This window comes from Trichoplusia ni, chromosome 8, assembly GCF_003590095.1.
Source record: "Trichoplusia ni isolate ovarian cell line Hi5 chromosome 8, tn1, whole genome shotgun sequence".
Taxonomy (NCBI): Eukaryota; Metazoa; Arthropoda; class Insecta; order Lepidoptera; family Noctuidae; genus Trichoplusia; species Trichoplusia ni.
This window is the reverse complement of record NC_039485.1, coordinates 3,789,038-3,800,374: the sequence shown is the minus strand read 5'-3', so window position 1 is coordinate 3,800,374 and position 11,337 is coordinate 3,789,038. Positions and strand designations below refer to the sequence as shown.

General features: G+C 34.4%; 1 protein-coding gene across 1 annotated transcript; it reads right to left on the bottom strand.

Annotated features, from left to right (window-relative positions):
• Positions 1-2,030: 2,030 nt before the first annotated feature.
• On the bottom strand, positions 2,031-8,475 carry LOC113496865 (collagen alpha-2(I) chain-like). Its single transcript, XM_026876232.1, has 10 exons — positions 8,326-8,475; positions 7,796-7,818; positions 7,408-7,447; positions 6,407-6,423; positions 5,985-6,026; positions 5,061-5,175; positions 4,513-4,599; positions 3,302-3,471; positions 2,469-2,684; positions 2,031-2,222 (listed from the first exon to the last, which is right to left on the bottom strand). Exons 1-10 carry the CDS (start codon positions 8,393-8,395, stop codon positions 2,076-2,078), a joined length of 927 nt encoding a protein of 308 aa, XP_026732033.1. The 5' UTR covers positions 8,396-8,475; the 3' UTR covers positions 2,031-2,075.
• Positions 8,476-11,337: the final 2,862 nt, after the last annotated feature.

Sequence of the window (11,337 nt, the reverse complement as noted above, 5' to 3'; positions counted from 1 at the left end):
ACGTGGAACCGTAACTACGAGTCTTTTGGCATCATTTATATTTTAAATTATTTTCTCTCTCTCTTTCTCTTTCTCTCTCACTTTCTAGTTTCCATGTTTGTTTGACGTACTGGTTGGATTTTTGTAAATTAATTTTGAGGCACTTATTGATAAGCCAGCAGACTGAAATTTTCAGGGTAGCTTCAAACCCGATGACAATGCATCTACTATAAAAATAGTGTCATTAAAAAACGTGGGTATTTCGATTTTTTTTATCTATTATTTAGTTTATAATAAAGAAACCGCATATAATTTAATGTTCTTCTTTCAAGGTCATGTTAATTCCTCTACGCTTTGATTACTGATGCCACTTTAACCTCTAAGAAAATCCGCTGGAACGGCAGGCATCGCCCTGAGCTTGCTGACATCTCTTTAAGAAACGAGTGGATCTTGAACTCGCCATCTATCATCAGAGACCTGGTAAGATACCCGTCATTCACCATCCCCAGATCTACGGAACGTCTCCCACAGCGGCTGGAAAGCGCGACTTATGCCTCGTGTGAGTAAGTACAACAAACAAGCCTACATCATCAGGTAATAAAAATATTTTATGAACAAAAATGAAGAATTAATAACTTGGGTCACTTGAACAATAACTGGGTAGTGTTGGACCCGTCCGTCTGTGGCATCATAACTCCCGAATGGATTGAGCTATTAAAATTTATTTAGTTTAGTATTAGAGGTCAATTGCGTGTAAATGTTCTTAGATATGTTAAAAAGTTATGGGGGTGGGATGGGGTGAAATTGAACTATCGCGGGGTTTTAAATTTTTTACTTTATTTGTTCGTAAAGATATGCTTTTCTGAAAATAATCCATTGAACTCTTGATCAAAACCACTGGTTGCACAAAAACATATTATTTAATTATGAGTAATAAATAATATAATCGTCTAAATTCAAATGAGAATAAAGAAACCGTAGTAGCGCCCAGGCGTGCTAATGAAAACAAATGAATATCGTACGCTCATCGCTACTTTCATGAGGCATTCTTTTGTACTAATAAATTTTAGCCAAGATGAATAATTACTGTTCTAGACGGGAGATTTTTTGATATTTTCGCTTATTCACGCCATCGTTTAACTGACGATATTGTCATTTAACAATTGGAGTTTTGTCTAGTTTACCTTGTTCAACATAATTTATATAATATTTACTATTACATCTACCTACCTTTTTGGTATTTATGGTTTTATCTATTATTGAAGCAATCAATAATCACAATGAATACGATGATGGGTAATGTTTATACAAAAAACACAATACCAAATTGGTCATTTTTTAAAGTTTTGAAATTTTAGAATGAGTTATGTATACAAATAAAAAGTAAATTTTGAACAAAACAAATTCTGTCACTTAAATAAACATTAAAATCCAGCCAAAAATGTAAGAGAATTTCCATTCTAATAAGCTTATAGGTCTGGCGACTTTAGATAAGGTGAAGTACTCACAGATGTTTTGTCGGCGGCTATATTTGAGGCCAGTAATTATTGTCTGCTACCTTAAAAATCGAATCATATCTTTTTTAATAAGGCACCTGGAACTTTCTTAACCCGTACCGCAAAAGAAAGAAATATTTTGAGGTGAGCTTGGAATACTAACTAACAGCCACTTACCGATAAGAAAAAAATAATACATAATATTGTGGTCATCACGCCAAACCCACTGTGTGCGACGTGTCATGGGTTCGATCCCCGCCTAGGACAAGCGTTTGTGAAATCCAAAATTGTGCTCGTATCTGGATGTCTTTGTGCGAATGCGGGAATCACTTTTTAACTAGGATTTCGAAATCTTGGGACACAATCACCAAATAGTTATATCATCAAGAGCAGGTAATCGTTTTTTTTTATATAAATACCATAAATATAAATCAAATAAAAAAAAGGTTTATTACTGTCGTATTTTACATTTACTATTCAAATCCGTTAAAGCCGAACAGGCCAGTTATAAGCTCTGAAAATCCCTTTTAATTATAAATGGATGAACAACAAACGTTTACTTATCAATCTTTATTAGAGGTATTTTATGAGACATTATTTTTATCTAAAACAGATTTCGACGCTTTCTATAGAGACTTTTTGGTTTGGGCCTCGAACATCCCCGATCCATACGTCTCTTATTGGCAGTCTGTTAACATACGTACTTCTGATTTCAATGATAGTGCTGCTCCATTCTGTGCCTCCTTCCTGAAGACATTAAAAGAGTTTTAGACATCCCTTAGACCTTAAAAAAAAACGTAATTTGTATATTCAGAAAAAAATATTCATCAGTTCGACTCGCGACAAGGCCGCCGAGACAGTTCATGATCTAGGATTCCGGTTGGGACCGAAACTAGTCGGGCTATCCCGACATACGACAATTCATACTTAAAATATGTGACGTAATAAAGGCTCAAGATTAAAAAATAAATAAAATGGAAAACTATGTCTCACCACACATCCATCAGTTTCTGGAGGAACTGAATAAAAAAATGGAGTTTCTTTCGTAGGGTACGCTTCAATGATAACGTCATTCCACGTCAATAACTTTATCGCCGACGACGTATTATACTTAGGGTATGGTACGGAATCAATGCAATGGTATTTCAAGGTTTGACGAACTGAGAACATCGACATAGACTGAAGCCACGATACTTGTTGTTGATTCAGCTGAAAGAAAATCATCAGTTACATCGTTTTAGTCAAGGTGGTCAAAGGAAACCGAAATATAACGTTACCAGGAATTCATCTTGTACACAAGTTTAAGTATTCAGGGAGGCAGGTATTGAAAATGGGTAACCCGCCAAACAAAATAAATTAATGATCGAGTTGCGCTCCCACGAAGCAGCTTAACCAAAAATATTGGAGTAAGTATGAATATATTGGATATTGCAAAAATCCAAACTACTGCAGCTAAGATTTTTCAGTAAAAAATAGACTTAGCAACCCTTACAAACGTGTTGTAGCTGAACATGAGGGATGCTTAATAAATAGGTCCAGCAGTCGACCGCTGGATGAGTTGATTGAATGGTAAAAGTAGAACCGTACTGTTATCATCATCTCTTTCGAGCATTTATGAAAAAAACTATCATTTGTTCCCATAAAAAATGAATTATATATTTTTTTCGTGTTAAAATCCTGTTGCATAGGGACGCATTATAACGTCTTCAAAATCAGCTCTTGAAGTAGGACTGTTGCCATTGAAAAAGCAGGTCCATAGTAGCAAAGAGTTCCGGTAACAAGAGAATCAAACGCACCTGTTTCAAACTATTTGCATTACTACTTACCTCATAGATATCACTTAAGTGAATTCCAACACTGCTCAACCAAAAAGTTCCTTTTTCAACATTGTACTCATAAATATCGGTTTTATTTTCTCTACGAATGCAAGTTTCTCTGGTTGTCATATTACAGTAAATTTTAAAGTAGCCCGATGCTAAACCTGTTGTATAGTTTCCTGTAATGAAATGTAAGGCACTTTAGTGAAGAATGGCTAATTTTCCAACAAAACACCGTTAATTGCGTGTCGATCTGTCGACACCGAAGTCTCCGACCAAAATAAGCCGAAGGAAACTAAATTCGCAAATCCGACTTGCATTTGACCAAACCCTCTATAAGCGACGTGTCGCGGGTTCGACCCCCGCGCAGGTCAAGCATTTGTGTGATCCACTAATGCTTGTGCTGAGCCTGGGTGTATTTGTGCATGTGATTTGTATGTTTATATAACCCCCGCGGCACAGGGCTTAAATCACTTACTGAGGACTATACTAATATATAAAGCTGAAGAGTTTGTTAGTTTGTTTGAACGCACTAATCTCAGGAACTACTGGTCCAAATTGAAAAATTATTTTTGTGTTGAATAGACCATTCATCGAGGAAGGCTTTAGGCTATGAACCATCATGCTGCGACTAACAGGAGCTAAGATATAATGGAAAATGTGAAAAAAAATTGGTTGCCTGTAAAGTCGGTTTTACGGGCGAAGATTTTACGTGACAACGTCTTTTGCTCGGTAGAATATTTATTGATATGAATATAATTAAATTGCACAATAGGAACAAGGAATTGAATGAAAATAAGAATTGCACAAATTTTAACTATAGAAATATATTTTGTTTACTAAAACATTGTACATGTAAGCGCCGATTCAATGCGCCTAATTCTCTAGTGCTGCGCGCGCGGCAGACCGATCATAGTTGAGTGGGAGAGAGACGCAAGGCATTCGGTGGGCCTCTCTCTCGTTCGGTTACTCATCGTAACGTTACCGGGCGTTACACTTTTTCATAAGTGACTCCCAGCCGCAACCTAATTTAAGACGTTTTCACGTCAAAAAACCAGGCAGGTATACCTAAATCATAACTTATATCTTCTACCCACGGCGACGAAGTCGCGGGCAACAGCTAGTTGTATAATATGTTTATTTTGCTATTCACGGACTTAGCAAGTAACAACACTACGTCTGGCAAACATATTTTGGGAAATCAGATTTTCCATACTTACCACTCTTGACCTCTGTTTTTGCAATATTACATGTTTTGCTGTTAGTCGGCTCCTCAAAGCCGGAAGTTCCTTCCGAACCATAGGTTTCTGCAAGAGTAATGGAATTATGTTTAGGGAAAACAGAAATAGGGAAAATATAGTTAGCACGGTACACCCTGACGTATGTATATACAGACGGACTGGTAATAGAGACTCAGTAATTGGGTTTTGTTTTTAGCTTTCGGGTAAGGAAACCCTCAAAATTGTCTATTATCTAAACTACGTTTGCCAGCATTATGAAATTTATAAGCATGCCATAGGAATAAAGAGGTTTCAATTGAAATGACAGAATTACCGCGCAGACCATGAAGGTGATGCAAATAAATAAATGTCTGTCAAATGAACTTTTAAGCAATTGTGAAGATCATTCAAAACTGAAATAATGGGAGAAAGGCTTAACATACACTTTTCTTTAATTGCTAAAAATAATGAGAAATTTTCAATTTCCGGCCACGTGCGCTTCGCGTATATAACTATTATTGATATTACATGTGTTAAATATTACTAACCTTCTTTAAGTGCTATTTTACACAAACTAGCTCCAGGCAGTCCAGGTAACCCGGGAGGTCCGACGGGGCCAGGTAATCCATGAGATCCGATTGGCCCTGTCAACCCTTGAGAGCCCTGTAAAGAAGAATGTGGTTTAGTCGAAATATTATGTCCATAAATAGCATCGGGTTTTGCAAGAAGACTTAAAGAAAAAAGTTGTCTTACAGTAGACCTTGATGTGTGTGTAAATCTTCATAGACGTCTAAAATAAAGATACCTGCATAATGTTCTTACTTCAGACAACAGTATTAGCAAGGAAAAGGTTTGAATTCGAATCCAAGACAAACAAAGACTCTTCAAATGCTGTGTATTTTTTCGAAATTAATCCGTGTCCGGCACGTTAAAATGTGAGGCCAGCCCCTGATATCTCTCCGGGCGTGTCAGATTGCCTTGTCATCAGGCCACGAAATAGTGGCAAAAGAGAGTGCATCTGCATTAGTACATAATATGCGTGCGACAACGACTCTAGTCGGGTTCATAATTGTTTTAAAATGTATCAAGACTTCAAACAAAAAGGTCTAATAGAAAAAAAATCTGTAATTCGAAATTGTGTTAAGATGTTGATGTTAAGATGGCTTAAGCTCTGCCACCAAGTTAGAAAATAGGCAAACGAAAAAAAAGATCTAGAGCTGTCTCTTGCAAGACAGATTTGATTCGTTGGCGTGGGACAAATCTGTATCATGTAAATAAATTTAAAATTATTTCCAAACTACATAATACTTCTTATTACTTTCAAACTAATACTAGCCACATACTATTTGATAAACAAAGCTGGGAAATATTGATGGTTCTACTAACCATCAATATTTCCCAGCTTTGGTTACTGGAAAATGTTGTATGAGATCACATGATGATTAGGTAATGTATTTTGATTTATTACTTACTGGTTCACCCTTTTCTCCTTTTATCAAAAGCGGATACTCATTCTGCAATTTGAAAGAAAAAGCATTAATCGCATAGGTAATTGCATATAAATGCAATTTCGTGTTGACTTTGCGGTTCTTTGAATGACTCTGTCCTGTGTACTCTGTACTATCTCTAGTCGGGAGGTTGAAGCTGTGGTTGAGATTGAGATTCGATTATAAAACAGGCAAGAATAATTTGAATTTAAACATAGTTTTATGACCTTCTTTGATAATAAAATCGATATCGTTAACAAACAGTGAAACAATCATGAGAAAACTTAGATTTAAAATAAAATAGTTAGATGTAAAATCACCACCAAAAATTAAAAAGATTTTTGCCCAACAGTAGGGTTTTAAGAGCTTAATAATTATAATTATCTAATGCAAATTAAGTGACTTACGACAATTCTGCATTTATCTGAAAAATAATAACAATTAATTACTTAAATGACCTGTTGGTTTAACTTGCTTCGCATGCATTGATACGTAATAGAAGTAGGGGAAATACGGACAAAATGACAGGGTGTTTTGTTTCTTAATCATAAATCTTTATTTATTGTAATTATAATCAATCTTATACATTTGCAATCATCTTAGGTTAATTGACTAACATTAAAACAGTCCTATACTTGCATAGGAACGATAAAAAATTAGATACCTATTAAGAAAACAACGGGCAAATAAAAAAAACCATTTTGTCCGTATAGTACGGACAAAATGACACACTTAGAGTATAATGACATACCAGAAATTTACAAACAAAGTTCACAAATAAATCTCTAAGTCTTCCTTGAGACATCAGCACATGAAGCGTGAGCCCAACGAAATCAACTCACCTGTCTTTTTTCTGGTACTTCTATCACTGTGATTTACCTATGTCGTTTTGTCCAGCATATGGGTATGTCATTTTACCCAAATGTAGGTAGAAACATTTAATATCGTAAGAAAATAAAACAGTTAAAATATCTTTTAAAAACAACACTAATCACAAGCCTATAACATAAGTCTTCAAATTTAGTAAACAAAATAACAAATAATAACATAAAACTCACCATAAACCTGGTGTAATTCTTATACAAATATTTTTTTTGGCGCGATGAAACACGTTAAGACTCGTAACTTCAAAGTACTTCAAACAGACTAACCGAATGGCGCTGGGCACCTCGCAGGATTGCCAACGTGGCCGCCGCCGCGTGTTACTAGTTCAGGACCTCGCTACAGCCCGCCAAATTCGAAATAAGCCCGCTATGTCGTTTTGTAAGTATATGTCATTTTGTCCGTATTTCCCTTACTTACTAATCAGACAACAGTTTATGTAAGTGCAAATAAAAAATACGTAAGTTGGTAAAAACATTTAGTTTAGTTTCACAATATATTTAAGTTGTCTTATGTTATTACTCACCCAATTTCATTGGACACGTGCTGATTTTATCACCTGGGTGCTGTAATTTCGAAATGTGACAATCTTAAATATAAAAATATGAGACTCAAAATTTCTGCGTCTTCTATTCTGATGATAGACCTATTTGTTTTAAAAAAAAACTGCCTTTAAATTTATTTTTTAAAGTCTCAGGAAACTTCTGCGCTTCTGGAGGGAATGTTGAACTGACTGAATCCAAAAATCATTAAACGCCCATTGGATCAATTTAGATCAAAAGTAAAAACAAAAGCCAGCCTACCATCAAGTAACCGAGTTGCCTTTTAGAATTCTAAATTATCATTTTCACCTTGATATTAAACTAAATAACCGAGTACTTTTTAAATTTGCAATTGGTACTTTTAAATCTTACCAGTTCAGTAGTCGGCAATTGGGCTGAAAACAATATACACATATTTACAAGAGTGATAATTATAACGGATTTTGATAAACATTTTACTTTTTTAATAGTCATAATTTTTGCGACTTTCCTTCATATCTAAGTTACATTAATTTCGTATTAGCGGTTCAGCAACAAAAGTGAACCTAACATACATACTAGCTACTTATGACTTTATCACTTTTATTAAGGAATATTTTTCTAGGATTATTTATTTTATGTAGTCTGTTTAGTTAGACTGAGATGACTTTGTTTAGTCCTCGGCTTAGTGAGTTACTAACATCCATTTAAGACAAAACAGCAAAACAGTTTTGGACTTGAGTTTAATTGTTTAAAGGTACACTATTTTGGCTGATTCGGGTCAGATTGAAAGAACAATGGAGTGACATTAAGGATGGGGAGAGACACACACTATTAAAGGTTCTAAATATTTTTTTGATCAACAATTAATGTGAACTGACTGTTACTGTAAAGAATACCACAAATGAGACAAGAAAACTTACCAAAAGCATTCTGTAGACCAATGAATATTAGTAAATAGAAATTCTTGTTTATTAAAACTCCGAAACCCATTTTAATTTTTGTAACAAAATATTCAGAAACTTATTTATTTAAAGACAACCACACCAGTTACGATTAATAAATACAACTATATAACGTATAAGGATAATAATATTAATTAAACACTCACATCACTCATTTATTTATAGTTTTCCTGAAAATAATAATGTTCAATGTTTAATGATAAAGCCTCGTAGATACTTTAATAATCGCCATATTAATATTAAATGCTATTATTTTCATCTTGCTGTAACTTCATTTAAGTTTGCGTGGAATATAACTAGGTAATGCTTTTTTCAATATTATTTGTTTAACGCAATTGTACTGACAAAAAATATTTTTCTTTTGCATGACAATATTATAAAGTGAATTTAGCCTAGTTACTCCTTATTACTTTAGCTACCTGCCAATAAAAGTCCTTTCAAAATCTGTTCAGGTATTTCCGAGATTAGCTGGAAAAAAGCGACCAATAAATTGTAAAAAATGGTTATTTCGAAATTACAAACAGACATGTTATCTATGTGTTCAGTTTTGAATTAATTATGTCTTAGAAAGAATGTCTTAATGTAGAGTTTTTGAATAATATCTTCTAGAACTCTTAGTTTATTAAGTGTATTAAGTGCTTGAGGGTCAGACTTTCGGCCTTGTCTTTGTTTTTCCTAATTTAAATTAAGATTTCATCTGAGCTACTGAGTAATAATATACACTAGAAACTAGACTTATTATTTACTGTAATTGTTAACCTTTAACTATGGACGTGCGGTCTGGGAATAAATTTCGGAAATAAATTTAAATTACACTTATATCATGTTGAGGTTGATAACTAACAATGCTGGAAATACGAATTGTATATCAAACAAGAAACGAATGGGGGCACAAACATAAAATAAACAATTTTGCCCATTAAGCAATTTTAAAAACAGATCTGTCGAACTAAACAAATTTTTTAAAGAAGTTTTATCCAAGAAAAAGAATTTGCACATCTTTGAGTGCAGTAATAATTCTAGCTCAAAAATAGGAAATTGACGTAGTAGTGAAGACGTTATACTCCACTCATAAACATCTGATGACAGTCAGCGCCATCTCTTATTATTTTTGCGAACTTACATACTAGCAGAGCAGGGTACTAAGCACCGTGCTAACACAAAACCTTTCGGACGTTCTTTTAAGTGCGGTGTGATATTGTTAGATGGCGCTTTAACAGCCCTTTAGGGCCTACAAGCAATTAATTTAGTATTGTATTGAAATACTTAGTTTATTTTATATAGATCTAAATAATAGATATCTGATAGATCTGAGAAAGTAAAACTCTTAATTATCTAGCACACGTCGGTCGTACGAGATTTTTTCTGGCAACGGTGAATTTAAATTGATAATAGTTAAAGGATCACAAACAAAATAAAGCAATAGTAGGTACCTAAAAGCAAATATGGTAAAGATATGATAAGACAATTCGTAGGTAATTGGAATTGGTAAAAATATTCATCACACACCTATTAACTAACACTTAAGAAATCTAAATTTTATAACTATGAATTAGTTTATCTTTGAGTGTGTTATATACAAGGCAATTTAACATAATTTCTGAAAATTTCAAACTTATACTTAATTTAGTGTTTGAGAGCGTTATCTAGAACGTAATAATGTAATCTAATGCCAGACGTACAAAGTAACAAAAAAAAAGATGTTCTTTTCCTCCAAATCTAAAAATACAGTAGGCAGGTCACCCAATTATTTCCAACCTGAAAATCGAACAAGAATTTTCACGAGCAAAGCTTTTAACTGGCCTCGGAAAACGGGTCTGTCACATGCATGCATGAGTTTACAGTCAAATATCAGAACTGTATCGGTAAAGCAAGGCATTCTGAACATGCGACAAATATATATACCTGGCTGGGTAGTAGGTACCTGACAATCAAAGTATGCAATATGGATCAAATTTTCTTTAGTTATTTTTGCCAAACCGGAACTCATGATGCCTGACTCGCATTCATTGTATGTAAGTTTAAACAGTATTTATTATATCTTTAACCTGTTTCACGAATTCCATTACGGAGACTACGGCAATCTTAAAAATAAAACAATATCGGTAAACACGTTACCAAGTAGTAGGCTCTTCTTAACTTTATAGGGATTATTGATTATTGACTGACAAACGCTCGTATGCTCTATGCTCGTAGCATATAAAGGTTACAAAAGTCTTTGACTTTTTTAAGGGAAGCTGGTGAGAAAAGCTGAATATTAAGTATTAGCATTGATATTGTTCACTCTGTACTAAAAACCACAAGCTGACATTCACAAAAACGGGCAAAAATGTCCGGACCAGTTGGTTTCGAAATCGCAAAATACCGAAACACGCTTTGCTTGCAATGAGCCAAATGCTAGTACAGTCAAAGCGATTGTATGCCGAATGCACAGTATTTTTTTCAGAGTTTGGAAAAAGAAACTCCTAGACGTAGGAGTTATTCCAAAGTCAAGGAGATTGCTCAATGGTTTACTCACTCGTAGTTCTCGGCATCGCCGCGGCCATCTGGTTTCAGATTTAAAATAAGTCCCCAATTACGCTTACGAGGCAAAAAAAAAAGTATTGGACTAATCATTGATGATTGGTCCAATTCAAATCTGTCGAATAAGGTTATATTAAATCATGCGTATTTATCGGAATAGTCCGACTAGTTGCGGGCCCAACCGGAGTCTTTAACCATGAGCAGACGCGGTGGCGGGTCGCAAGTTGAAATGTTCTCTTCTACTACGGTTAACAGTTATTTAGACGAGTAATTCAATTTTTAGCGTTAGATCCCAAATACCAAATACCCACTACCTAATATCCCAAATACCAAAAATCAGGTGGTGCAAAAATAAATGTTTTAATTAGTCGTAACATTTAAAAAACAAAAAAATCTTTTCGTCGCGAAAGCTAGTTGCCCTCTTAAAAATATCAAGAGCCTTTATAA

Bases quoted from the DNA above. Each gene is read 5' to 3' on its own strand.
- LOC113496865 (XM_026876232.1), bottom strand. From the start codon at position 8,395: ATGGGTTTCGGAGTTTTAATAAACAAGAATTTCTATTTACTAATATTC. The intron at 7,819-8,325 runs GTAAGTTTTCTT...TATTGTTTTCAG, and splicing joins TGGTCTACAGAATGCTTTTG to CCCAATTGCCGACTACTGAA. The intron at 2,223-2,468 runs GTGAGACATAGT...TAATGTCTTCAG, and splicing joins CAGAAACTGATGGATGTGTG to GAAGGAGGCACAGAATGGAG.